Raw genomic sequence first — 27,512 nt, 5'->3', positions numbered from 1 at the left:
GTGATGCTGGGCGCTGTTGTAATTAAATTTTCAATTATCAATTTCCCAAATCTGTGGTGGTCTTTTGTATCAAACAACATGTCTTAGTTGGCAAAGAACAGTTATGTAGTACTCTTTATTGAAATGTACCCTTGAGGACCATACTCCAGATGAACCATGCATGCCTTAATAATCAAAAAAGACTGACAGCATGCTCTTCATATTTGTCATGAAAATTCATCATGATATAATCAAAGTACACAATCAACTGCAAAGATTTAATCATTTTTACTTTTCTACTCATTTTCCAAAATAAAAAGCAGCAAACAAAAAAAAATCCATTTAGATCAAACGAAACTTAATGCATATACATTGACAAATATGTATACTTTGTTATAGATTCATAACACCTTTCATGGAAAGAGAATAAACCAGCTTTCCCTAATAGTTGATTAACATTAGTTAATGAATTATGTAGGAAATTGGATCCTAACTTTGGTTCTAAGACATTTGGTTTACCAAGGCTTTACTATAATCTGTTATATATAAATAAGTAACAACAGCTTTTTATATTATATATAAAAATAGCTATATATTATATATAGCATTTTATTTTCTAGCAAATATATATATATTTTTATACAATAAGGAAGCCAGTAATTAAAATACTGATGTTGACAACTAATAAAAACTATATGATGCATATTCATCAAACAAAGAGAATGTTTTACACAATATATTATAACTTACTCCATTTGGTTCCCCTTTCTCAGGTACAATTGAACTAGTATTATCAGCAGCTGAATTAGTTTTAGCATTAGGATCTTGAGCATCAGCACCAGTTTGAGTAGAATGACCAGATCCTTGGCAATCAGGTGCAGATACAGTTTCTTCAAACCACAAATTTAGAAGAGGTTCACTGTCATCATCTGTAACAAAATTAGACAAAATGGAAAAAAAGTGAAATAACCAAATCCATACAAGAATGACCAACAATTCTGAGAAATTTCTAAGCACAAACTATAAAAAAAGTAGTTCACATAAATTTTATAAAAAAGTAAAAGAAACATAAATATACTTCTAGCAATAAAAAATGTTTACCAAATAATTAAAAAATTACAAATTTAGGCCTTAAAATGAAAATTAAGATTCAGATTACAACTAGATTCAGATTAAATAATTCCACTCCATTGTTATTTTAAAAAGTTAAAAATACATTAAAGTAACATTAGAAAAAAATACTGCTTAATGGACAACCATAAAATGAACAAATCAGAAAATTAACATACTATTCACACCTAGTTCTGCTATTGTTACTACTAGATTTGAAAATAGAGTTAAAAAGGAGCACCCCAAAAAGTCAATATAAACAAAAATGTTCTACTTAATTTTTAATAATAATCAGCATACATACTATTTTAAGATCTATACTATTTTATATTATAGTATTGATGCTATACTAAATTGACAACAATTAGTCACCAAGAACTGACAAAAATGAACCTTGCCCTCATTGTGATATTATAGTACAAACATTTGTCATGAAAACTGCTACTAATATATTATTTAGTTTTTTTCATGTCTTTTTTGTTTTAATCAATATTCTGTTATAGTATAAATATAGTTTTACCTTTTACCCAATGCACTATATTTAGCTACTTTTAATTAGACATTATCTCAGCAACAAACATTTCCTGATAATGTTGTACAAGGTTATGTTGTGCCACTTTTAAGTTTTCATTTATTAAGTACATATACAAGTATATGTTTATGACAAAGCAATCATACCAAATATTAAATAAACAATTAAAAATAATAGTATATTGTTTAACATTAAAAATCTAATACTAAAATTATTAAATATAATATACAGTTTATAAACCAATGATAGCACTGTAAACCTTTTGTGCAATCTAAAAATCTAACAGTGACAAACAGCAATATTTTACTTAGAATTCATGAATTACCACCAGACATTTGATGGCAGATGTCATACTTAAAAAATCCAGTAACTGATGAAATAGTGGCTGATAAACCAAAAACATCATTATTTTAATTAAATTGAGGCAAGTTTTTTTATTAAACTTAAGTATTTTCTGGATAGCCAGAATATGATTTTAAATACAAAAATGTACAGACAAATGTTGAAGATAAATTTGAAGACATCCTTCTAAAACAGATTAAATATTTGTATTTTTTCATTGGTTGGCAATAACAGCTCATCAACAAATAAGTTTAGTGTCTACCATTTGGATAGTCATTTAAGCAGTGTTTGTGCTTTTATTTTTCGGTCATCACTCAAAATGGGTTATATCAGAAATTTGTTTTCATTTGAAGAATTGACATATATACTGTTAATTTATGGTAAAGTAAATAAAAATGGATTGGCTGCATATGTGAATACCAGAAAAATTATCCAGATCGAAGAGTTCCAGATCGTAAAACATTTCCGGCTCTGAAGAGACAGGTTGAAGAATCAGGTAACCTTAAACCATAAAAATTTGATACTGGTTGTGAGCATTTTATGAGAAATGCCAATACTGAAGAAGCAATATTTGAATGCGATACAAGTATCTCCCACCTCAAGCACCAGAAAAAATAAAATAATGTGGCTGTCACATCGCTTTCATGTTTCATAATAAAGTGTGTGGCAAATGTTACAGGAGCAACAATTATACCCATTCCACACATGTTACAAGAGTTATTACCACCTGATTTTGATGAAATTCTGTCAATGGTTAATAAAAAATGTAAATATTATTGCTAAATAATATTTTAAATACTGAAGAATCCTTTTTTACAAGAAATGACATTGCAAATTATCAAAACACGCATTTGAACAGAAGAAAATCACCATGAGACTGCTACAAGTCATTTCCAACACAATTTTTCATTTAATATGTGGTAAGGTCTTCTTGGTGATAATCTCACAGGCCCTTCTGTTTTACCACCTAGGCTCAATGAAGAGCAATACTTGCATTTTTTTGTAAACAAATCTGATTGAAAAATATTCCACTTGCAGATAGCCTGCAGATGTGGTTTTTCAGCGATGGCACACCTGCTCACTACCTGTGACTTGATGAATCATTATTTATAACACATTTAGTAAACAATGACTGATTAGAATGAATCAGTAAAATGGCCTCCCTCCTCAACCCCATGCTAGTGAGCTTTTTCCTTTGGTGTTGGATGAAGTTTTTAAGTCTAATCTGCTCGTATTGGAACAAAAAAAAAGAATTGAGGCATTGTGTAATAGAAGCTGGTGCTATTATTAGGAATAATTATACTGCTATTAGACATTCCCAGCTAGCATGGATTTACCAAGCTGAACCTTGCATCGAACAGAGTGGTGGCCACATTGATTGAGCAACTGCTTTGAAAAAATGTTTGCACCTTGATATTTAATAAAATTTTAGAAAAAACCAAAAAGTATGCTTTTTTTATTTTTATTAATTTTTTTCTAGTATTGATAGTTTTTCGATTTGTTTTAATTTACATTATGTTGTTCTAATTTAAGCTGAACTTCTCAAATTTATGTTTAATTTTAATTGATGTTATTTACATCAATTTTCTCAGAATTAAATTCTCTACAAAGTTAACTAGAAATTTTTATTTGTTTATTGCTAAATTAAAAAAGTTATTTTATTCTAAACCTAAAAAAGTGTATTTTCCAACAAATTTTTCATGTGTTGCCCCGTTTTTCTTAAACCTAAGCGAGATGATAGAGGACTGGGTGCAATTTCTTAAATTAAAAACCATAACAAAGCACCAAATTACCCCTTGATTTTTACCCACAGAATTTTATTAGTACGGTTTAATTTCACAGAGGCAGTAGAAAGATAGGGCTAAATATTTTGTGAGCCAAAGCTTGAACAAACCACTTTGTGGCCTATGTTTACATGAACATTTTACTTTTCTTTTTTTGACCATAGAATCATCTCCCAAGGGGTATTGCATATTAATTCAACAAATTTTCAAAACTTTTATTGCATCACTACTTTTGATTTTTATGATATTTGGTATATGACAACTCCCTCACCTTATAGTGGCCAAAAAATATTTTTTATATTTTTAAAAAATCTTTCTTGAATAATAAAATATTTTCTAACTCGCCAACAGATAAAAACAACCATTTTTGTACTTTTTCCATGAGTTGTAGGCATTCTTATTTTACATCTTTGAAAGGATCAAAAGGGATTTTTGGAAACAGTAAAAATGGAACCTTTAAATTCATTTTGTTAACCAAATCTTGTAATGTTTACTGAAGTTATGTTTACAAATTGTTTTTTTCAAATTTTGAGCCCAAAATAAATAATGAAGGGCTTAGGGTAACAGGCCTGTTTTTTATCTTTTAACTCTTAGGTACTATTAGTACTTACAAAAAAAAAAATTGGGACTGTTACCAATTGTCCTTCATTAAAAAAAAATATGGCTGCCAAATAAATCATAAGATTTTGAAAATGTCTCATTTTTGGGCCTCAAAAATCACATGTGGGACAGACGGCAAAAATCTGAAATGTTTACAGCAGTAAGTACTTTTTATGTACTTTAAAATCATATAAAATTTATTCTGTTACTTAAAGGGGTTGATAAGTAACGAAGCCAAAAAACCACTAAAAACACCATTCCTTCTAATGATAAACACAACATATCCAAAAATATTGATGTTATGATTATAAAAATTACCACTAAACTCAAAGAATGAATAAATTGATAATTAATAAATAGCCAATCACAAAATGATATACAGTCAATTACAGAATGATAAATAATAATTAAATGATAGACAATTCAAATATATTAACAAGTTGTTCTATTCACTTTTAACTTATTTTACTCCTGCTAATGGAAGTTATGAATAAATCTTGCACTTTTTGATAACAAACTTAGTGCTCCAGCTGTTTTTTTATTGAGTAGAACTAGTAAATCTTCATTCATCTTTGGTGAAATGTTGTATCCTCTTCCAGTAATTGATAGAAAAAGCTGTAAAGGCATGAGAATCTTTAAAATATTTTCCAGTTGAACCCAAGTTTGATTATCCCTCAATGAGTTCTTGAATGACATACAAGGACCCTGGGGATGGAAAAAGTGTATTCGATATTCCTTTCGTTTTCATGTATTTTTTAACTTCAATGACTTCGCCTAACCACCACTTGCCATCATATATGCAGCAGATATTTTTACATTTTGGCTTTGGTAAACCTATAAAGCAATCAGAAACACTGATGTCCTTGTGTACTGATATTAATGTAAATGTTTCAGATTCAGAGGTCACTCGGATTTCAGAATACATTTCTGACTTGTTGGATCATAACTGTGAAAGTTGTTATTTCTGGTACTGTTGTGATTAAATGATAATGATAACCGAGGTATTCTTCAGTCTCTTGAACATCTTTATAGAGCAGAAAATAAATCCCAGCTCTCTTGCAGTAATCTGAGCACTTCATTAGTGCCTGGACAATTTTCACACTGTGACAGCATTCACATTTCATTTTCTATATGACATAGCGTGGTTGAAAGGAGAATTTTATAATAAAATTTCATTTTTGGAGCAGACAACATGAGTTTTACATTTTAGTGGGTGGCACACACACAGAGCGAGTAGCTGACCCACCAGCCAGAACACAAAATTTAAGTCTTAAATCAGCAAATTTGAAAAACCAATTTTTAAATTATGTTTTTCTTTGAAGGCTGTGTGCAATTCTCTAATTCAAGTATAAGCCTTTTTTGAATATTAATTTTCTTCCAATCAACTTACAATCCTTCTTGCCAATCCTTCTTGCCTGGCATCATTCTGCTGTGCTCATCATTCTGGTAAAAATCTTGGACACACTTTTAAAATTTTCATCAATTACGTGACTTGGTTTGCAGATCTGTGGCAAAATTCCACTTGTTTTAACCAATTGTTTGGATTGACAGACTAAATACTGACTAACATTAAACTCATTTTGAATTTTTTGAATGCTCCAATGCTTGGTAATAAACTTAAAATATTAATTTTTTCCTGGGTTGAGTAACTGTTTTCATTTTATCCTTTATTTTATTGATTAATTCTTCATATTCCCTACCTAAATCAGCATAATTTTATGGTACTAAACTGGTGTCTACTGTAGAAATATTTAAATCAAATGAATCGTTTAACTTACTGCTAACTTACTAGGCTACTTTTGTAACTTTATTTTTTTAAATTGGTTCCTTTGCGGTGCTCGATTATTTTTTAACCTTAACAAAGGAAATGCCAAGTGCTGAACAAGCTTTATCCACAGACTCGACTGTAACACATTGGGGCTCAAATATATCTTGACATTCGGTTTGCTTTCTGTATAATCTTGGTTTTTTATTTTGTTTAAGCATTTTGTACACAGTGCTCTGCCTGGAATTAATTTTAAATTTGGATTGCTTGTTGAAAATGTCGAAGAGATTTCTCAACCAGATTAGTGTGACAGCTAAATGAGTCAGAGTAACTTTTCCCATGGATAGGAAAATATTTATCTAGATATTCAGTTTACACACAAATTTGTACACAAATTTTACTTCTTAAAGATATCAATGTTTTATTTGCTATTCAGTAAACTAAAATATCACACAATACTGAAGATCTATTGTAACCCAATTTGCGACAAACTGTTACAGTGTAAATGCCAATTGAACACTCCATAATCTGTTTTTAGAAAATGCAAGGGTTCTTCCAATAACAATACAGTTTGTATACATTATAAAACTACCATTGCACCTCACTTTGTCTTATCCCAGTTTCTATACAGCTAAAATAAAAATTTCCCTAATAAATAAAATTAAAAATAATACATATCACATAAAAGAGAAGTTCACTGCTAATAAAATTACTTTATAATCAAATGTACATTACCTAACCACAATATTAACAGTAGCAATAATACAACACATCACTCTGAAATCAAAACAGTAACTGAAAGTTAACAGTCAGGAGGATTACCCAAAAATTTATGTCGTCTATTTACTTTCGTGTATAAACTTGAGTTTGTGTGAGTCATACTTTAAGTAACAAACTCTCTAGAATATAGTTTATATTCTAGAGACATATCAAAATATTTTGTATAGAGGCCTACATTATTATCTGAAAAAATTCACGCTGTGAATTTTTTTGGATACACTGTTCATAGTTAGAAGGAACAGTGTTTTTAGCGGTTTTGATGGTTTCATTACTCGTCAACTCCCCTGAGTAACAGAACAAATTTTATATGGTTTTAAAGTATATAAAAAGTATTTACTGCTGTAATTATTTCAGATTTTTTCCACCTGTTCCACATGTGGTTTTTGTGCCCCAAAAATAAGATATTTTCAAAATCTTATGATTTGGCAGCGATTTTTTTTTAATTAAGGACACTGTATGTAACATTCCAATTTTTACAAGTAATTTTATAAGAAAGCTACTTATTGTAATGGGTACCATGATTCAACTTCTGGAAAATTTTGTAATATCTTTGCATTTCACATTCATCAGACCTCAAAACTACAGTCAAGTTCAAAAGTTATTTATATATTTCACTTTCTTGTAGACACGATAACTGCCATAATTTTGAGCCAATCACTTTCAAATTGATACATAAAATATAACAACCCAAAATGTCAATCGAGTTTGTTAATGGGAAAAATCAGACCATGAAGGTAGAAAAATCGCTATAATTTTCTTATTAAGTAACTACTTCTTTCTTTCCTGTTTAGCCTCCGGTAACTACCGTTTAGATAATTCTTCAGAGGATGAATGAGGATGATATGTATGAGTGTAAATGAAGTGTAGTCTTGTACATTCTCAGTTCGACCATTCCTGAGATGTGTGGTTAATTGAAACCAACCACCAAAGAACACCGGTATCCACGATCTAGTATTTAAATCCATGTAAAAATAACTGGCTTTACTAGGACTTGAACGCTGTAACTCTCGACTTCCAAATCAGCTGATTTGGGAAGACGCGTTTTAACAACTAGACCAACCCGTACTTTTTTAAGTACTACTGAGTAAATTTTAAGTTTTCTTAACTTTAAGGTGGAAATCTTTTTTATCCCCTACTTAGCACCGGTGAAAATCTACTCCACCTTCCAGGATGCCGAAAGGGATTTTTTATAATTACTACTAACACCTAAGAGTTAAAAGATAAAAAACAGATCTGTACCCTAAACCCTTTATTACTTATTTTGGTCCCAAAATTTTAAAAATAATTTGTAAACGTAACGTCAGTAAACATTACAAGATTTAGTTATATAAAAATATGAATTTTGAGTATATTAAGAGAAGTTCCATCTTTACTCTTTCCAAAAAGCCCTTTTGACCCTCTGTATGATGTAAAATAAGAATCCTACAGCTCATGCAAAATATTATGAAAATGGCTGTTTTTACCTACCCAAAAAAATATTTTTTGGCCACTACAAGGTGGGTAGTTATCATATACCAAATATCATAAAAATCGAACATAGTGATGCGATAAAATTTTTTGGTTTAAAGTGGAATAATGCCCAAGAGATAGCTGTTCGATTTGGAATTGTGAAAATAATAGAAAAAGTTCATATAAACAAGTATGTGTCCTAGAAAATGCTTTGTTTGCGAGTTACAGCTAGTGAACGATTTTGTTTGGATTTCAGCTACCCTGGTATTAAATGAGGTCATACTGAAATTTTTAAGACATCAATAAAGGGGCAGAATTAGTGATTTCTTATGGTTTTTGATCAGAAAAATGGAATAAAATAGGTCCCAGAACCATATGCAGAAGTTTTTTTTTTTAAATCTGGGGTGAAAACCAATAAATGGGATAGAAATCCCTGTTTTTTATGTTAGACATAGAGTAACTTTGTTATTATGGGTAACAAATAAATAAAACTTTTAAGTAATAAGAAATCTTTATTCTGCCCTATTAATTAAAATCCTCATTTCACCGGGGTAGTTGAAATCCCAAATGAAATCTTTCACTAGCCGTAACTCACAAACAAAGCATTTTAAGAAATATTTTTATATAAATTTTTCTATTATTTTCAAGGGTAGAATAGGTTATGCAAGTCCTGGAAAAACTTCAAGATATACTCTAGGTAAATTAATTCTTACGAGGACAGCAAATCTAATGAGCCACTTACTAGGTTTTCAGTGTTCAAGAATATCTTGTTCTTTATTACCAACAATGACTAGCTATTGTCGAGAAAAGTTGACTTATGAAGACATTCCCAAATTGGTTTAACTGCGCACAAAATCTTATGGTTCTAGCAAAAAATTATACAAATAGTGCAATAATAATTATACCTTCATCAGGAGAGCTCTCTTCAGAACAGCTAATAATATCATCATCATAATAAGTTGTTGAATCAGATGTACTGAAAGTATCACCCTCTGGAGGGTGTTTCTGTATACGTTTTAAAGTGCAAGCCTAGAATTGAGAAATAAAGAACATAACATAGTATGTAAATGTAAATAATCAATTGAAGCTTAATCTAGTAAATAATTATTTTAAAAAAAATATAAGTAAGAACACATGTTTTTCCTATTAAATCACTATTAATTAGCAGTAATCTGCACCTTATGCTCAAGACATTCCAGCACATACAACTACAAACTTTATAAGGTCATATAATACTTTTTTTTAGGTTATAACTGCATAATGAATAACAATTTTTTTTTTCATTATTAAATTATTAATCTCCATCAGTGTTACTCTTGCAACATAATTCTACTAAGTTATCAATTTTTTTGATATCTTAATTTGAAAACTTCACTTGCAGTATTTATTACATTTTCTTAATGAATTTAATGTAAGTTAATAAATTCATATAAAGAAAACATTAACTGAAAATTAATTCACTACTTATTAATCTATTACTTAAAAGTAATGGATAACATTGAAGAATTTCCATTATTTTTTCAGACTTAAAGTATCACAAAACTTCAGCTTTAGCCAAGTAGCTTGCAAGCCAATACAAGCAACACTTCAAATTTACAACAATACAAATTCAAAGTGCTGAATGCAAAAATGCAAATTCAAATATATTGGAATCCTTTATTGTAAAATCAAAATCTCAAACAGAATTTTAGGCTTACTTTCCTTAAAATTTATTTGCCCTTCATGTATGTTTAAGCTAAATCATTATATTTATTTTTTCTAACAGACCAAAGAATTTTTCTACAACAATTTTTGGATGACATGCAGAAATGGAACATTCTAAATTTTTGACATTGCTGAAAAAACAATACTGAAAAATTTTGAAGCTGTGGGTTCAATATTGAATAAGAAGCATCGACACCAAAAAAAAAACATCTAAACACAAAAACTATCAAAGCATCCTGAACTTATTGCTGGAAGGCCTGTTTCTGTAACTTCAGAAGAGGTCAGCACCATTTTTCCAGTTATGAACAGAATAATCACCCAACATATGACACAACACATGGTATCAGCAGCCCGGAGCAACAGCTTGTAATGTGAGAATGCGTTACTGCTTTTCAAGATCTTTCTGGAAACCACATCATATCTCAGAACAATTTGATGAGGCCTGCAAGACCACAAATCTTTCAGTATATAATTTCTTTTATGGGGATTGTTAGGAAGTTAAACGTTCTCTTACCATACTCTTAGCAATAATGAACTAAAGGCTAAATTGCAGCAAATTACAAAAAATTTACATTCAAGAATACAAGAATGCATATTCATGAATATGGTGCCATCTATAAGATCTTTACAAAATGACTTTCAAGTGAAATTCATGATGAGTATGCAATTTAAGCCTTTCAATAATTATGCAAACATGATAAAAATAAATTTAAAACTCATTATGTTTATTTAAATTTCTCAATTTATAGGTTAAAACAAAAAATAAATCTTTATGAATATGTTTTATATGAATAATTCTTTCTCCTTTACCTTTCTATAGCTGATTGTAGCCAAATAGAATAAGAACTGATTCAATGATGTAGTGTTCAATACACGAGCAGCTCGCTGAGTGGCAGTTGATGGATTGATAATATTAAGAGGTGCTGGTTCAATATCGTGGCTCATTTCTGCACTCTCTAAATGTAGATCATCCAAAAGACTGGCCATCATCGATAATGCACGCTGAGCCAACGCCACTGACAATACACCAAACCCCTGCTGGCTGTAACCGAACACGGCATCCACACTGTCACTATTAAAACAACAGTATAATACAAAAAAATACCTTCATTTATCAAATAAAACTAGAAAAGAAATCTCGTAAAAACAAAACACAGATGTGAAGAGAATTTTTTTATAATTAATTCACCATATAAGCTCAAAACTTATGCCGCTGGAATATGAAATAGAAATTTTATAGCATATGAAAAAAGTTATGTCTGAGTGAGATTTGAACTTAGCTTGGGCCCTTGAGATGAAAAGCCAAGATCCTACAACTCCATTTGAAGATCAGCAACATTTGAAAAGTTAAGTCAATGAATGTCTCTCTTCTGATTAAATGAATTTTGAATAGATCAGAACCAAACCAGAGCTTTTAAACAAGGCAGAAATTAGAAGATTATTTAAAACAATTAAAACAGAAAATACTCTTCCCAAATGACAACAATAGATATTGTTGTCATTTTTAAACCTTAAGTTTAAAAAATATATAACAAAAATTGTCACTGTAAACACTTAGTAAAAATGAAGGGAAAATTATATTTTAAAGACTTACTGGGTAAAAAGAAAAAAATGATTACAAAATTAAATTGCATGAAAAAATAAATTTCAAAATAGAATTTTACAAAAGAAACAAATGATAAAATATTTAAATAGACATCAAAAAACAATGCTGGCCTACAATACCATTAAAAGTACTTCCAATCTGTATTTCAGTTCATATTATTAAACAGAATTAAAACTCTTTAAAATAGTAAACAACAAACAACATATACACAAAGATGTAAATTCTAGTTAACGTTCCCAGAAAATGAACGGTATTTCAGCTTAACAGAAAATAAATACAAAATGATAAAATAAAAATTAGACATAATTAAAGTACTTGTGTTAAATATTTTTATTTTATTTTTATATAAATGAAAATTTAACATGATACAGTTCAGCTAACATCTGGTAATAACCCTTCATTTTACACTTGCAGATTATTATGTACAACAGATTTTGGAATTTTAAGAAAGGTATAACAAAATTTTCTTGTGTTACTTACATTCTTAACTTTTCTTTTCCACAGTAGAAAAAAAAAGGAAAATAGTTAAAGAAGAATACGTCAAAAAAATGAAAAAATATGTTTTAAGAATTTCACATTAAAATGTAAATTAGCATATCCAAGTAAATTTTTAAAAAATTATATAAGATGATATACATGGGCGAGACAATCAATCTAATACATAAAAATAAAAGAGAATTTATTTGATGAAAAGTATATTAACTACAGTAAACAATAATTAAAGAAAAAGTAAATAACGTTACATGAATACAAAAAAATTCAACAAACTAAAGTTTTATTTTTAGTGAAGATAAAATAACAACAAAAACTGTACAAGTTCACAATCTATCTTGCTAAACCTAATTTAATGCATAATTAAATCGATATAATACAGAGAAACTGAGGATTGACATTAACTTTTACCCTCCACATATTACATCTCTACAGTTCTACCTACGCTTCATGAAATAGTTGATCACTTTTTAATTTTCAAATTAGCCTTCAACAAATAATTGCTACTATATAAAATCTTGATATAATTTTTCATTTTATATAAATAAAATACACAATAATAGTACTAACACTTTCATCAGGTTGATACGAGATGAACCTTCACGTGATTTACTAGGCGACTTTCCAGGTTTATCCTCTTTCACTGATTTATCTGATGGTAAAAGACTTGACTGAGATAACTGAGACTGTAGTCCTGATACAAGTAACCAGACGCCAATAGCCAAATGGTTCTGTTGAATCTATAAATAAAATAATACAAAAAAATAAATGATTTTGGTTATTGGATTTTGAGAAGCGAGATTAAGCCCGGCTTTACCAAATAGGTACTTCGACCATTAAGCTTATTGTTTAGCCACTGGACAGGAAACACAAGTCCTCAATACTGCCATAGGCAACCCCACTCTTAAGGATGAAATTGCTCTAAGATCCTAACATTCTCAGAAATATACACAAGCAGATCAGAAAGTCAATAGTTTTTGTCACAATTCTAGAAAATTTCTACAATCCTCGACAAAATTTTCTAGAAAGTTAAGATTACTATCACCCCATACACAATGAAAATTTTATTAGTTATTTTAAAAAGAGTTTCCAATAGTTAATGTAAAATACAGTTCCTTTTTTTACATTCATACCCTTCCATTTTTGAGCAGTTCAACACCCTACATTCTGAAAAATGCAAAATGTTTTATTCATCTGAAAGCAATATTTCAACTTTTTTATTATTTAAGCAACTTATTTCTTAATAACCTAAGTGAATAAGTATTCAATATTTTACAGTGGACCTTTAAGAGATAGTAGAGTAGGGGTAAATTATTTCTTGTCACCCTATTGAACTCATGTTAGAATAAGAATACTGCCTCTAATCTATATTATTAAGACTTTTTTAATAAATTTCAACTGTTTGGAAAAAATATTTCTCTTTTGTTTGCCTGTAAAAATTTCTGTAAATCTGTAATTGCATTTTCTGCATATAAAAGTTAACAGTTCATTAATTGAGTAATGGATGTATTCAAGAAACTGCTTTTAAGGTTACTACTAGATAACTGAATAACAATAGGATCTAAAAGTCAATCACCACATAATTTTTTTTTAATATTTGTAAAAAAATAAAAACTTACTTGTCCACCAGCTCGTGTAGAATTCTTAATAGCATTTGAAACAACATTAAACACATCCAAAGCTTTTTCAACAACACTTATTGCTAAACTTTCAGATCCTCCTTCTTCCTCTATAGCTCCTTTACCAGTAGTTGTACCACCTGCTGAAGTAGTACCAGTACCTAAAAGATTAATCAAATTTATTAACATCCCTAATAGTTTTATTTAAGGTCTCTAAAATAAAATAAATCAATAAATATACAAAATTATAATATTGAAAAATATTATTTTAAATATAAAAATATTCTAATTTAAAAGAAGAGTTAGTCATTATGGATACATAAGCAGATTTCAAAAAATAAATTACAATTTGTAAATCAGTTTCAGCAATATTTGTAGACCTTTTTATAAAATATTGCCTTGCTGTAGGAAAAAATCATGATATTATTGGTTATTAGAATTAATAAAACATTAATGTAAATAAAAGATAAGTAGCTGACAGAAATAGAAGATCTGTAACAGAATTCCTTGAAAGACTGTATTAGGACCTTTTTTTAAACACACTAATCGTTTAAGGTAGAAGAACCCAGAACACACCCTGCACTGCAAGAATAGGGCAAGTTAGTATATTCACAAACATATCATTTTCATTTGTGTTATTAATACAAACCATGTAATAAGGTGGTAATACTGAAATAATAACAAAAAATTATTTTTAAAGTCAGTACCTATAAAATATAGATTAAAGATTAATAATTTAAAAAAATTTGTGTTACATTATCTTTTGTCAATAAATACAAAAACTACAAAAATGTTAATTTCCAAAATGATCCACTTGGGAATGTAGAATGAAAAAAACAAGCATGATATTTTCTTAAAATCCTATGAAAATGAAAATAAGAAGCCATAATACATTTAAGTGAGGCTGAAGATTGATTGAAACAAGATCCAAATAGAAACAAGGCAAGTAATTTTTTACGTACTACAATTCTGTATACTACATTCCTAATAGATTGGTATCAAGCATCAAGGCACACAAATCCAGCCAAATCAAAACAATCTGGCAAAAAATTTTGAAAAATTAGTATAAAACAAGAACAAAAAGATTAACATAAATAAATATTTCTACAAAAAATTAAAGAAATGGCATTACATCATGCTAATTTTATTTTGATTCAGATTCTCCTACTTATACAAAGTTGCTGTATTGCTTACAATTAACACTTATTTCCTCCATTAATCTGTTAGTGGGGAACATCATATCAGTTCAGTTCACCTAGAACTGAGTCATTATATTAATGTTTATATGAGGTCTGTTTAAAAAGTATTCACTTGCATTTTTTCAAAAAGTATTTGAATGTGAGCAGTAAAACTTTGTACAGCACAGCATTCATATGAAGTTTACCGGCATATATTTTTTCTTAAAATCTAAAATAGTGCACTAGTGGTCCAGCAGTTAGTGTTACCAACATTAACTGCTAGATTTTGTGTACATGCTTTGCTGTTTTTTTTTTAATTTGTGCAAAATAGGCAATATGTTGAATAAAATTATTGCATTAACTTCTGACAAAAGCTTGGTGATACAAAAAAAAACAAATAGAAATAAAAATTTATAAGATTAAAAAAGGATTTCAGAAACAAAGCTATAGGAGTACACAAATTAAAAAAATGAAATAACCATTTTGAGAATGAAATTGAATTCTCAAATGAATGAACTTCATTTGAGAATGACCACTGGAACAGTAGGCCATCAACAAATGAAAATACAAATGTTATTAATAACTTGCATTGTATGACAATGGAAAATCATCAGCTGACCATCTGAAAAATTGCAAAATACATTGAGATTAACAATGTTTCTTTAGCATAATTTTAGTAAAACAAGATGCACACAGGGGCTGTGAAATTTATACCAAAGTTGCTTTGCTTTAAATTGCACAGAACATGCTGGAAATTTTGAAATTGCACAGGACATCCTTAAGACTGTGAAACTCGTGATTAACATCTGGTGTATGAATATGACTTAGAAACCAAAGTTCAGCAGTCAAAATCACCCCTAAGGTGGAACAAAGCAATAAGAGTGAGGAGTAAAGTGAAGCTAACTTTTTTTCCCAACTAATAGCTATACATAAAAAAAATTGTATATTTCCCTAGATATATATCATGTTAGTATAAATCACAAAATAACTAATAATGTTTGTGCTAAACTATCATAAACAGTACTACCTGGAGGTTCTACATCATCTGTTTGTGATTCAGTTCAAATAAAAGAGGCCAGAAGTGTGAGAATTATACAAGTGGCAGCTGCATCCATAATATACCATTCCTGTTACTACTAATGCAAGATTTCTTCACATTCACCAGGCTCCTTTTTCTCATCAAACATTGCTCCTTGTGATCTCTAATTGTTTCCTAATCTGAAGATGTAGCTGAAAGCCCCGATTTGAAAGCTGGGAGGACATAACAATAAATCCAACCACACATCTGGTAATCATTCCAAAAGAAGACTATGAAAATAGTTTTCAGTAACAGAAGGATTGCTGAGTAAAGTATCTAGTTATAAGACCTTTGAGGAAAATTAAGATTGTAAGCCACTACATAAGCTAATTTTTTTTTCACCATCTGTGCTCAAATTTCTTTTTGAACAAATCTCATATAATAATATTAGTGTTTTTATGCATATTTAATGGAGTCACAGTTTTTCTGTTTAATTTATAGTTCTCAAGGAATAAATAGTCCAAATGTAAAGACATAATTTAAATATAAAGATGCTGTTAAAATTTTTTTCAATGATCATTAAGTGATAATGTATGTGTAAAAGTGTATATATAAAAAAATTGTAAACAAAATATAATTTTAATGAATAACATTAATAAAGAATTACATACCAGAGCTCCCAGTAGTTGTAGTACCAGTTTTAGGTGAAACTGCAGATGATATACCGAGAATACTGAATGCAGTAGCAGTGGATAAAGCGGCATACAAACAAGACATTGTTAAAGTACACAATTTTTCTAGACGAGGCTTAGTTAATGGTTCCAGAACTGGCAATGACATAGCACTCCATACCATTCCAATATCAGTCACTAGTGCTTGCAAACTACAAAAAACATACAGCAACAACAATATATACATCTATAAGTCAGATAATTTTGTATGATTAGTCTTTTTCACCTGTTTACTAACTAATAAATTATATTCACTTTCCTGCGTGCTATGATCCTTTGTCATAAATAATCACCTTCCTTTAAGGATTAATAAAAATAAGCTACACCATTAATTTGCTCTTTAGCACTAAACTCTGGTTATAAAATAACAAAGTGAAATTTTAACATATAAAGCATATATAGTAAGATGTTTTTTTTTTAAATAACAGCCATTTTAACGTAAAAACCAAGTATGAGGAAAAAACTGTTAATCACATTAAAATAATCTTACATATGTATTATTTTACCAACCAGTTCCCATCACTGTATAATATTTTTCTACTGGCTATATTATTCCTTGCAAAAGTTTTCCTACAGTGATTATTTTAAACAAACTAATCACTTTATCTTTCAATTTCTCATTCTTTTCAAACCTTTGCAATGCAAACTATTGTTTTAAATGGAGAAAAAAATAATATCACTCTGCAAAAATGAGACTGATATTAAATAGAGTGGATATTTGTAATTTCTCACCAGTTACTTTAATTCCTAAATTGCTAACTGTTCTTTGGAAAGATAGAAATGCTTTTCATTTAAAAATTAATTTGGCAAATTGCGAAACTGCAAATCATGTTTTACTTCACTTTTCAAACAAATAATTTGTGATCTCATGGGCAATTGTTACAATCCTTGTAGTGAAAATTCATCCTGCATTTTGAAGTAACACAGTTTTTCAACTGCTTTCACACATAACATTGATTCATAAACATAGCAGTCTCTCTGTGGATTTCAGCGTAATTTGTTTTTCACGAATAAGAAATAAACTATTATTTAACCTCACACACTTCACGGAATTATTTATTTTAGCACTTACTTCTATAGGTAACACATGGTGATTAACATAAATAAGACTAAACTTTGTTGCTATGCTAGCAAATGATTAATACAACAAAAAAAACATTCTAAGAAAAAAGAATTATATATTTCAAAGTATAAATTGGCATCAAAATTCAAATAGCTCTCTGTAACAAAACATGTATCTGGTCTAACTGTTATTGTATGACAACTAATTAAAGCAATAAAATTGGTTTTTCAGAAATATGTTATATCACAGCTATTAAAATCTACTGATTCCATAATAGTTGATAATATCCCAGAAAGTAAAAAATCCTTGATAAAAAAAATGTGTGAAGGATTAAGTGGTAAAAATCAAAGCTATATTTTAAGATTAATTCCCTGAGTGGTATGAGATATAAAGTTAAATAATGTTGAATGCAGTTCATTTAGTAGGATCATTGCACACTGTAAAATATTTAAATGTATTACATGGCTAAATTTAATAGCGATTAATAATAATAGCCATAATAGTCAGACAGAACATTTTTTTTAAATATTCATTAATCAAAATCCTTAGTTATTTACTTTACAAACAAGGCTATCAACTGAATTACTAACTGCTGCATGAGGGCACTTTAGTGAGAAATCACAGAAATCATCATTCATCTCTCTGACAATAAATTTTACAAATAACTAACAAAAAAAAATAATACTTCTCCTAACAAATCAGTTTTAATTCAGAATAAAATCAATTGTTTGATCAAACCTTTATAGATTAGTTTTATAAATATATTCATAAAAATAAATACAAACCTACTAAAACAGTACAAATCACAAAATTTCTTTAGGAATCACTAATTATAATACATAAAATATTAATGGCTGGATCATCAAAAGGCTTATTTTCTATCAATGTTTGGAATAAACTGTAAAAAAGAACTGCTTTTTTAAGGCGTAATTTACTAAAGCATGGTTTATTTAACTTATATCAATGTATCTAAAATGAACTTCACACCAAAGATATTTATAATAGGTATGTAACCAAAAGATCCAGAGAAGCAATTAAGATATGACATTTTGCTAAATTAACTGAAAAAAGTTATAACAATGTTAAGTTCGGTGAGTTAAAGACTAGTTTGACTCAGCTCCCATGATTTGCATAAGCAGTAATAAAAGATCCATGATTTTATATGAGGAAAAATTCCTTTAAGAAGGAAGCATAGCTCAGTATATACCACGATATATTTTCCTTAAAATTTATATAAGAAAGGTCTCCAGTTAAATGAGTTAAAATTACTCCCTTCTTGTGAGCATTGCTTCACCACCCACCACAAACCATTCTCTTCAAATATCTTGTTTAAAAATAAGCAAATTAGCTACATGAGTAGCTAATACTCTTACTGAGGTGTATCCATAACCTTATATAACATATAGCCACATTTTAAAGGCGAGTGATAAACATCTGTGGCACAGATGGTGGCACCAAAAATATTCATGTTTGGTTAAAAACAAATAAAAAGAATAAATGCTGAGGTAAATGTGCAAGTCACAGCAGTGGCAGTTAGTAATAATTTATCCACCTCCCAATTTAAATACTTAAAACAGCCTACAGATAATTCTAATTTGCAAATAATAATACAATTTTTTAAATGTTTTAATTTATATAATATCAAAAACAGAACATTCTTAAATGAAATTATGATCACATCTTATGAATATTCAATGTCCCTAAAATCTATTTACTAAAAATCATATTTTGATCTAATGCTGTAGTTCATTTCATAAATATCTAAAAATGATAAGAATACAATAAAAACTTATTTCTGAAAAATAATACTTCAATTTACCTATGTTTAACAAGTAATGCTTCAGCATGAGTAGATGGAAGACTGAATCCTTTCTTTGATACAGCAGCAGTGTATTTATGAATGTATCTTGTTAAATGGGGTAAACTGAGACACAGATCAATAATTATATCTCCGGCACGTAATGAATTTAAATTTGATACATTCTTCTGAATAAATAAATTCTGAAAATATTTTTAAATAAATAATTATCAATTAAAACAAAAATATAAACAATTTAACATTTAATTTTACTGCTTACCTAAAAAAAATAAACATACAACTCATACTTTTTTAAACAAATAAGGGGAAAACTTTATCTAATTTTTTCCAAAACTATATCAACCGAGTTCATTTCTCTTAGTCTACAACAAATGGCACGTACCCAAGCTGAGACTCACATGTATTAATAAATTTCCAACCTGAATACAAAGTGAAAAATTCTTTAGGCTTATTGCTAGAACCAGCAACAACCTGATGAAAACGGCTGACTGAAAAATCCCCCTCTTATAGCACAAATGTAATAAATCATCTAACAAATTCTACTCTATTACTTTCCTGTCAGTATATGAAATTTGTTAAAATTAACTACAAAATGCAACCCATTATGTAAGCAATAAAATAAAGTTTTATTAATTCATAATGTGGAAGTAGTATATTGCTGTTAACTAAGCATGGTAAAATATCATAATTAATAACTAGATAGATATGAGAATTATCTCTGGATTATTAATTATATTGTAATAAAACAAATGAGTTAACCGCAAAAAAATACAAGAGTTCTGAGTTCTAGCTTTAAAATTAGAAGTTCTGTATTCATTTCACAGGAACAACAGTAATCTGTATGTTTATAAGGAAGGATAACTCATCTATAATTTAATTTACAGTTAGATAAAAAGACAATATGGTTTGTATCAAATGACAAAAACTGCAATAACCTAGTTGTTCCAAAGCAAGTGGAATATCAAAGGACATTAATATTCTGAAAATTGAAGAGAAAGCAGTAAGCCAAAGCCAAATATAGCTGTCGCAGTGCTGGCCATAAGTGCAACAGCCAGATACTTGGATATCAAACATAACTTCATGATAACTACCTCAACATCTTGTGAATCTGAAGAAGCTCCTTCAGATGGTTTAACATCAACAGGCTCAGTAACCACTGGTCTCTGAGAAGGAAAATCATGTAAAGGAGATGTTAACTGTTCCATAATTAGAGCAGACAGTTCACATCTAGATCTTGATTTTAACTCTTTACTTACTGGTTCTTTTTCACCTGAAAAAAAAATTTATTTTGCTTATTCACTCATTCACATTAATTTTATTTTTTTAATTCACAAAAATGAACTTAGCCAACAGTAAAAAATATATTTAAAAACTGACCATTAGAAATATAAAAATTTCATTACTTACGTTATGCAACACCTATAAATTTATCTGGTAGAACTGTTTGCATTTTAATTGTATTTTCATTAGTTACTTGTATAATAAATTCAGTAAATCAGAATCTTATTACATAAAATATTTGAATTAATCTTTGATCAAAGTAGAGGAAATGAATGCTAAAGAGTTTAAATATGATCCTCCGCTATTTGGTTAACAGATAGAATACCTTAAAATAATTTTTTCAAGTATGAAATTAAATAATTGATGTCAAAAAAAACATGCTTAAAATGAAAATAATTTTTAAAACCTAATAACATTTTAGGTACTCTTCCATTATGTGTCAAGAAACAATGTCAGTTTTCTATTGGTTTATGTTAAATCATGGTCCATAGAATAATGGGCTGTAAGAAATTAGAAAATCTTGTGAATTAAATTTATTTTTATTTAACAAAAATACCAATGTTTTATAAAAAATTGGACATATTCAAACATGCATTATCTACAATTCACTAAATTGATATCAAATATATAAAGTAATAAATATTAATAAAATAATTAGATAAATTTAATAACTTCAATATTAAAATTAGGCAACTATGAGTAGATTAATAATTAACTTTTCTTAACACATAATGGAAGAGAACCACAGTTTACAATAAGGACACTAGAGGCAGCTGCAGTTCTTAACCAACCAGCTCTTCAATCTTTATCACCGACATATACAACAATGGTTGTTCTAACCACTTATCTTGTACAATCCCATATAATTAAATTAATGTAATATGACCTTTTTTTTTTTTTTGCTCTTAAAATCCAACAGTGATTAAGGCACCAAGGCTTCATCCAGTATCACACAAGCTTAAACTCAAGTTATGAATTAAGTAATTATACAGTAACATAATTCAAGTACACCAATTTAAAAGAGAACTGTGTTACTACAACTGTCTAATTTGGCCTAACTAGTCTTGATAAATCAAAAAAGCACAAGAAAATCAAATTAATAATTAAAAATAACAATCCAATCTGGGATAAAACCAGTGTAAATTCCAATTTTAAAGATTTATAAATTCAATGAGCTATACATAGGCTTGCCATATTTTTTTGGGTCCAACCCAGGACGTATTTTTGAAATTACTTAAACGTTTACTGAAACATTAAACGTTATTTATTCAGTTGTATTTTTCACTAGACATGACTTTTTCAGAAATGGTTTGTTTGTTTGTTTTAATTACATAATAAAATTCACAACAAGAAAGTTCTGAATTAATTTTAACATTTTGCAGATGTTTAACAGTAGATACTGAAAGTCTACCCATTTCTGCAGTCCAAATGTTCACTGTATTTGAAAAACTCTCAACTGGAGCAGATGTCCCAGGCAAAGACATCGCAAACTCAACCATTTTAGAAATATTGCAACATGAGATATCAGTCTTTTGAAACACCTTAAAAATTGCTTTCCACTTCTCTTAAATAGTATCTAGTACTTTTTCACAACTTACCCTTTGGTTTTGAATTCCCTGGTTCAACAATGTACGTTCATTAAATAGGTCATCAATAATTATGGAATCTTTTATAATTTCATTAACTTGTGCACTCTTCTAAATCAGACCAGGCAATTTCAGTTCGTAAATTTATCCACGGAAACTTACTAATTTTATCAATACTGGGTCTCCACAATTCTAAAAATTGTCTACGCTCGAGAAGAATTTTTATTCCTGAACATCATTATTTTCTCTTAGAGTACATAGCAATTTTTTGGCAGAAGATGGTATAAATTTGGGTTTTTCTTTCCTGAAGTTGACAAATTAATTCAGAATATATCTGAAATGCTTCTGTTACTGAGATAGAATTAGCTTCCAATTTCAGAATACATTATTAAATAACTGTAGTGTACCATATAAAAATATCAAAAACAGTTCACTATCTAGATTTTCAAAAAAAAATCAATAATTTTGTGCATTTGTTACAAGATGTATGATTTTAGGCCATCAAAAATGGAAAGAATTCTTTCCATTGCAGATAACAAACTAAGGAACCTTGGGCTGCTATGAGATAATACTTTTTTGTAATCTGCTTCTACAAATTCACAGAAATTTTTAAGTTTCATTAGTCTTACTATATACATGTGCAAATATTTATATATTTTTATAGCAATAACGTCTATGTCCAGGGGTAGAGAATCACATGCTGTTTGTATTGAATTGTGTACAGTGTGGGCTGAACAACCAATTCCTAAAATAGATCTATCTAAATCACTTTGAACTTTTCTGATCACATTTTCATTCCCCCTTTCACTTCACACCACCAAAATTACTGTTAGTGTTATGAGCAGTATAAAACAACAACTTTTCTTAAGTTTGTATTTTTTCACACACTGTAATAAACACTAAATCAAAATTTGAGCAATTTCTCCTGATACTTCATCGAAATTTAAGTTTTACTTGAATTCCCTCCTCCAGACTGAAATATCTTACAAAAATCTGAATAAGTTTTACTTTACTTCTGTTTAATCTATCCATCGTAACAGTTACATAATTAATGTTTTCCAAAGAACACAACACATTATCAAATATAAATGGTAAAATAATATTAATAATAAATGCCTCAGTTTTGGTTCTAGAAGATAAAAATTTTGGGTCATATAACTTTTTAACCAGTTTAAATGTGCAGTCAGATGTTTTGTTCGTGTCTAGCAGTGCAGAATGAAAAATGTAGCTTCTTTAGCAGCACACTCCAGATCACTGTTATTGTTATTCCCATCTTTGACTTTAAAAAATCTCTTATGTTTGCTGAAGCAAACATAAGAGCAAACATAAACATAGGAGCTATGTTTAGCTGTTTAGCTGTTTTCATGTGGTCTTCAGTATCACCCTTTCCTTTATGTGCAACAAATAATTCTCCAGTACATATTATGCAATAAACATGTTCATTGTTACTGTCATTACACAATTTCAAAAATTTGTATTACTGTTTAAGATTAGATTAACATTAAACACACATTTTCTTTTGCCCATTGCTGAACAATGAGGCAAAGAACAAATAGGAGATAAAATGATCAAAAACATGTAGACGAGTTACTTCATACATTAAAACAACATAAAAACATTGCCCTGCTGTGTTGTCAAATAACAAACTAAAAAGTTGTGGTGAGACCGGTAGTCATACCTCCATCAAAATCAATTTCAGCGCTTGCTCTAAGGTCGGTTGAGATATGCATGGCTGTAAGAGAATATTTAAAAATGTGATGTCGAACATGTAGGTCTAAAATTAAAAAAATTCCTCACCAGTCCTATAATTCTCAAACCCTACTAGACAGCACTAAAAAACCAGGACTGTCCGGGCTAATCCCAGACATATGGTAAGCCTAACTATACAGAATTATTTAAAATTATATACAAAAATTTTTAAACTATATTAATCATACCTGGAAGAGTAGTTTTAATATGTGGTGGTAATTTAGCATTTTTCATGACAGCAGTAAGTGCAATCTGATCGGCTCGTGGCAACATGTTAGTTGCAGAACATAACGCACGTATTGGCAAAAGCAATTGCTTGGAGGACAAAGTCTGTGATGAATTAATAGACTCTGTTGATAAATTTGTCTGAGACTGTAGTTTGGAAAGTAAGTAGTGCAGTAGAATTTTACATGCTGAACACACAGCAGCCAGCTGGCTTTTACAAACTGAAAAAGAATATAAATATTTTTAAAATATAAAACCAATGCCAACCACAGAAATAAAATCTCAAAAAGTGAATATTAAAAATTATATTACATATCTTAATAAAATCTATCGACAACCAATCTTAAATAAAAATCTATAAATATCAACTATTAGTAATAGTATCAATTGTTACACATTATACAGAATACAATGTTCAGTTCAAAATTAAGAAACTTTGTCAAAAATCTCAATTAATGAAAATAAAATTGATAAAATTTTGTCAATTTTATTCATAAAAAGAATTAAAACATTAAAAAAAATATTTTAACATAATGTGAAAATAAAGGAAAAAATATTGAATTTCTCTTATCTATATTACCTTCTACCACATTGTTTCAGAAATTAATTTTCTGAAAAATATTCTCAATGCAAAACAAGTAATATGGTCAGCCACATAATAATCATATCAGCCTCACATAATTATTAAATAGCAGAAAAAAAAATTAACATAACTTTGAAATTATAGAATGGCAGCCATCTTAGTACTAGTACAATTTACCTTCTGCTGAATACCTTCCAGTGCAATAACTTCAATAACAATCACAGTAGTACTATAGGTTGACAATTTCAAAAACAGAAATAAAAAGAATATGAATTTACAACAAACTTATTTTAAAAATATTCAAGTTCTTTTGATAAGTAATCATAGCTCAGTTAAATAATAGCATGATAGCATTACATAATAAATACTTCCAATTTTATTAGAAAATATACCACCACTAATAATTTAAAAAAAAGACTAACAAAAATTGTACGAAGAACAAAAATATTACTTACTAGAGCTAGCACTTGAACTGATATAATCTGCTGCCAAAGCAGCAAATGATGTATAGAAGGATTCATATAATTCTTCATGGTTTAAAAAATCTGGTTCACTGAAAAATTATGACATTACAATATATATAAAACAATCCATTAATAAACAGGAATTATATTTCCATTAACATTTAAAAGAATTAACTACAACCACATTAAAAAAAACTCACAAATGATGCACATATTGGGCATAAAAATTAAGAAGCAATGTATTTTAATTGACATAATAGCCATATACTTTCCAATTCTGGTTCACCAAAACACAAACATAGATTGCTTCCTAAATTTAACTACATGCCATAATAACAGCCAATCTTAACTGTGTCAATGCGAGCAGTCTAAACTACTAAGAATTCAAAATATTAAGCATAGTAATTTGAGCTTTCATTTACTCATAACTTATAAACAAATGAAACATTAAAATAAAATTATGAAAAGCATTTTTAACATAAAATATCAACAGATGCCATATATGTTATTAGTATTTATGTGGTTGATATACAATTTATACAATATTCATAAAATCAATCATTTATTCCTAGTAAGCTAAACAAATTATTTTATTTTAAAAACAAGTGAACTTTTTTTAATCTTATTTATGATTATATATTCTTTAATGTTACAAAATGATTGCAATCTAATTACTTTGAAAATTCTAAAATTCTCGTTTAAAATTGGCGTAAAGGTAGTTTGAAATCTAATCTTTTAATAACTCATAACAAAAAAAATAAATAATCAAAAAGTTATATAATGGTTGCCAGTTATGCACAAAGTGTTTAATTTGATCACACTATGATTAAATTTAAAAAAAATTGATTTTAATCACATAATTATGTTAATTTTTATGATTACATATTTTAATTTTGAAGCTTATTATGTACAATGTTGAATATAATTTACAAAATGGTAATTATTGAAGTAAGATGGCAGCTGTATCTCCATAGTATAAGTAGATTATATTTCAGGCAAATAAACCAGACAAAGAAAGAACAAACATAAAAAAGATCTGGGAATCTTTAAAGATCTTACAAAACAAATTTGTCAATATCAAAGTTGTGTATAACACAAATTATGTATAAATTCCTTACGACAGTGGTTCCCAAACTTTTCTGAATCGCAACGCCCTTTTTCAATTAAAATTTTTCCATGGTGCCCTACACTCAGTACAAGTATGACTACTTGTAAGAAAAAAAATAAATAAAATTCGTGTATCTTCATTATTTAACTTTCTTTTTTTTTTACTTTAACATTAAATTAATAGTTAATGTGATGGATGAGTCCGCAAATCACTGCAAATTTTCTCAAATCATGGAATTAAACTGGACACGGCCACCCTCATTTACTTTTCATGCTGATTTTTGCTCTACACTTGCATTTTCTACAGCGAATGCTGAAAACCCAGCTTCGCACAAATACAATGTCAAAAAAGGAATTAAAATCCACTGAGCCTTATCCCTTAGAAGGAGATATTCATCTTTTACTGAAATCCGAAATTCTGTCAATTCCATGCTGCCTAATTTTGCTTTCAAACTGATGTCGCAAGATAACTCTATAAGATTCTCATTGATATCCTCTGATATTCTCATTGATATGCTGTATTCTCTGATTAATTGTGTTATAGGACAAAAGCACTTTTAAAAGCAGCTTTCCAGGAGATTCACAAACCATGATGTTCACCATATCTGCAGCAGTTGGTAGAATAAATTCTTCTACGATGGTATGAGGCTTCTTGCATTTCATGATTCTGTAAACCACCTTGTAAGATGCTACCAAAGCATTGTTTGGTATTGATGAAGTCTTAAAAAATGTATTTTTCTCTTGTTTCAGTTCTTTTAACTTCCTGGCAAAAAAATTACGAGGTTTGCCAACCATACTGTGGTGATCAGCTTCTAAATGGCACTTCAATTTACTCAGAAGCATACACTCTGCTACCAAAACTTTCATACACAATATACATTATGTTCTCTTTTCACCATTAATTTCTATTGATGTAAAATCAAACTCTAAATAACTGTTATCATAT

At 28.8% G+C, this 27,512-nt stretch overlaps 1 protein-coding gene across 8 annotated transcripts in view; it reads right to left on the bottom strand.

Annotated features, from left to right (window-relative positions):
- The window catches only part of poe (E3 ubiquitin-protein ligase-like protein poe), a 216,588-nt gene that overhangs the window by 183,425 nt on the left and 5,651 nt on the right, over window positions 1–27,512 (bottom strand). For 4 of the 8 annotated variants that reach the window (XM_075371905.1, XM_075371903.1, XM_075371908.1 and 1 more), the window contains exons 2-11: window positions 25,451–25,548; window positions 24,376–24,633; window positions 20,663–20,841; window positions 19,572–19,753; window positions 16,630–16,841; window positions 13,763–13,923; window positions 12,714–12,883; window positions 10,856–11,117; window positions 9,247–9,370; window positions 730–908 (exon numbers count right to left, since the gene is read on the bottom strand). In XM_075371905.1, the coding sequence (XP_075228020.1) occupies window positions 730–908; window positions 9,247–9,370; window positions 10,856–11,117; window positions 12,714–12,883; window positions 13,763–13,923; window positions 16,630–16,841; window positions 19,572–19,753; window positions 20,663–20,841; window positions 24,376–24,633; window positions 25,451–25,548 (1,825 nt within the window). The remainder of the gene's footprint in view (window positions 1–729; window positions 909–9,246; window positions 9,371–10,855; window positions 11,118–12,713; window positions 12,884–13,762; window positions 13,924–16,629; window positions 16,842–19,571; window positions 19,754–20,662; window positions 20,842–24,375; window positions 24,634–25,450; window positions 25,549–27,512) is intronic. The other 4 variants (XM_075371906.1, XM_075371907.1, XM_075371910.1 and 1 more) reach the window with 2 other exon arrangements.

This window comes from Lycorma delicatula, chromosome 7 (assembly GCF_047948215.1).
Source record: "Lycorma delicatula isolate Av1 chromosome 7, ASM4794821v1, whole genome shotgun sequence".
Lineage (NCBI taxonomy): Eukaryota > Metazoa > Arthropoda > Insecta > Hemiptera > Fulgoridae > Lycorma > Lycorma delicatula.
Note: the sequence above shows the minus strand (reverse complement) of the source record. Positions and strands in the feature narration are given on the sequence as shown.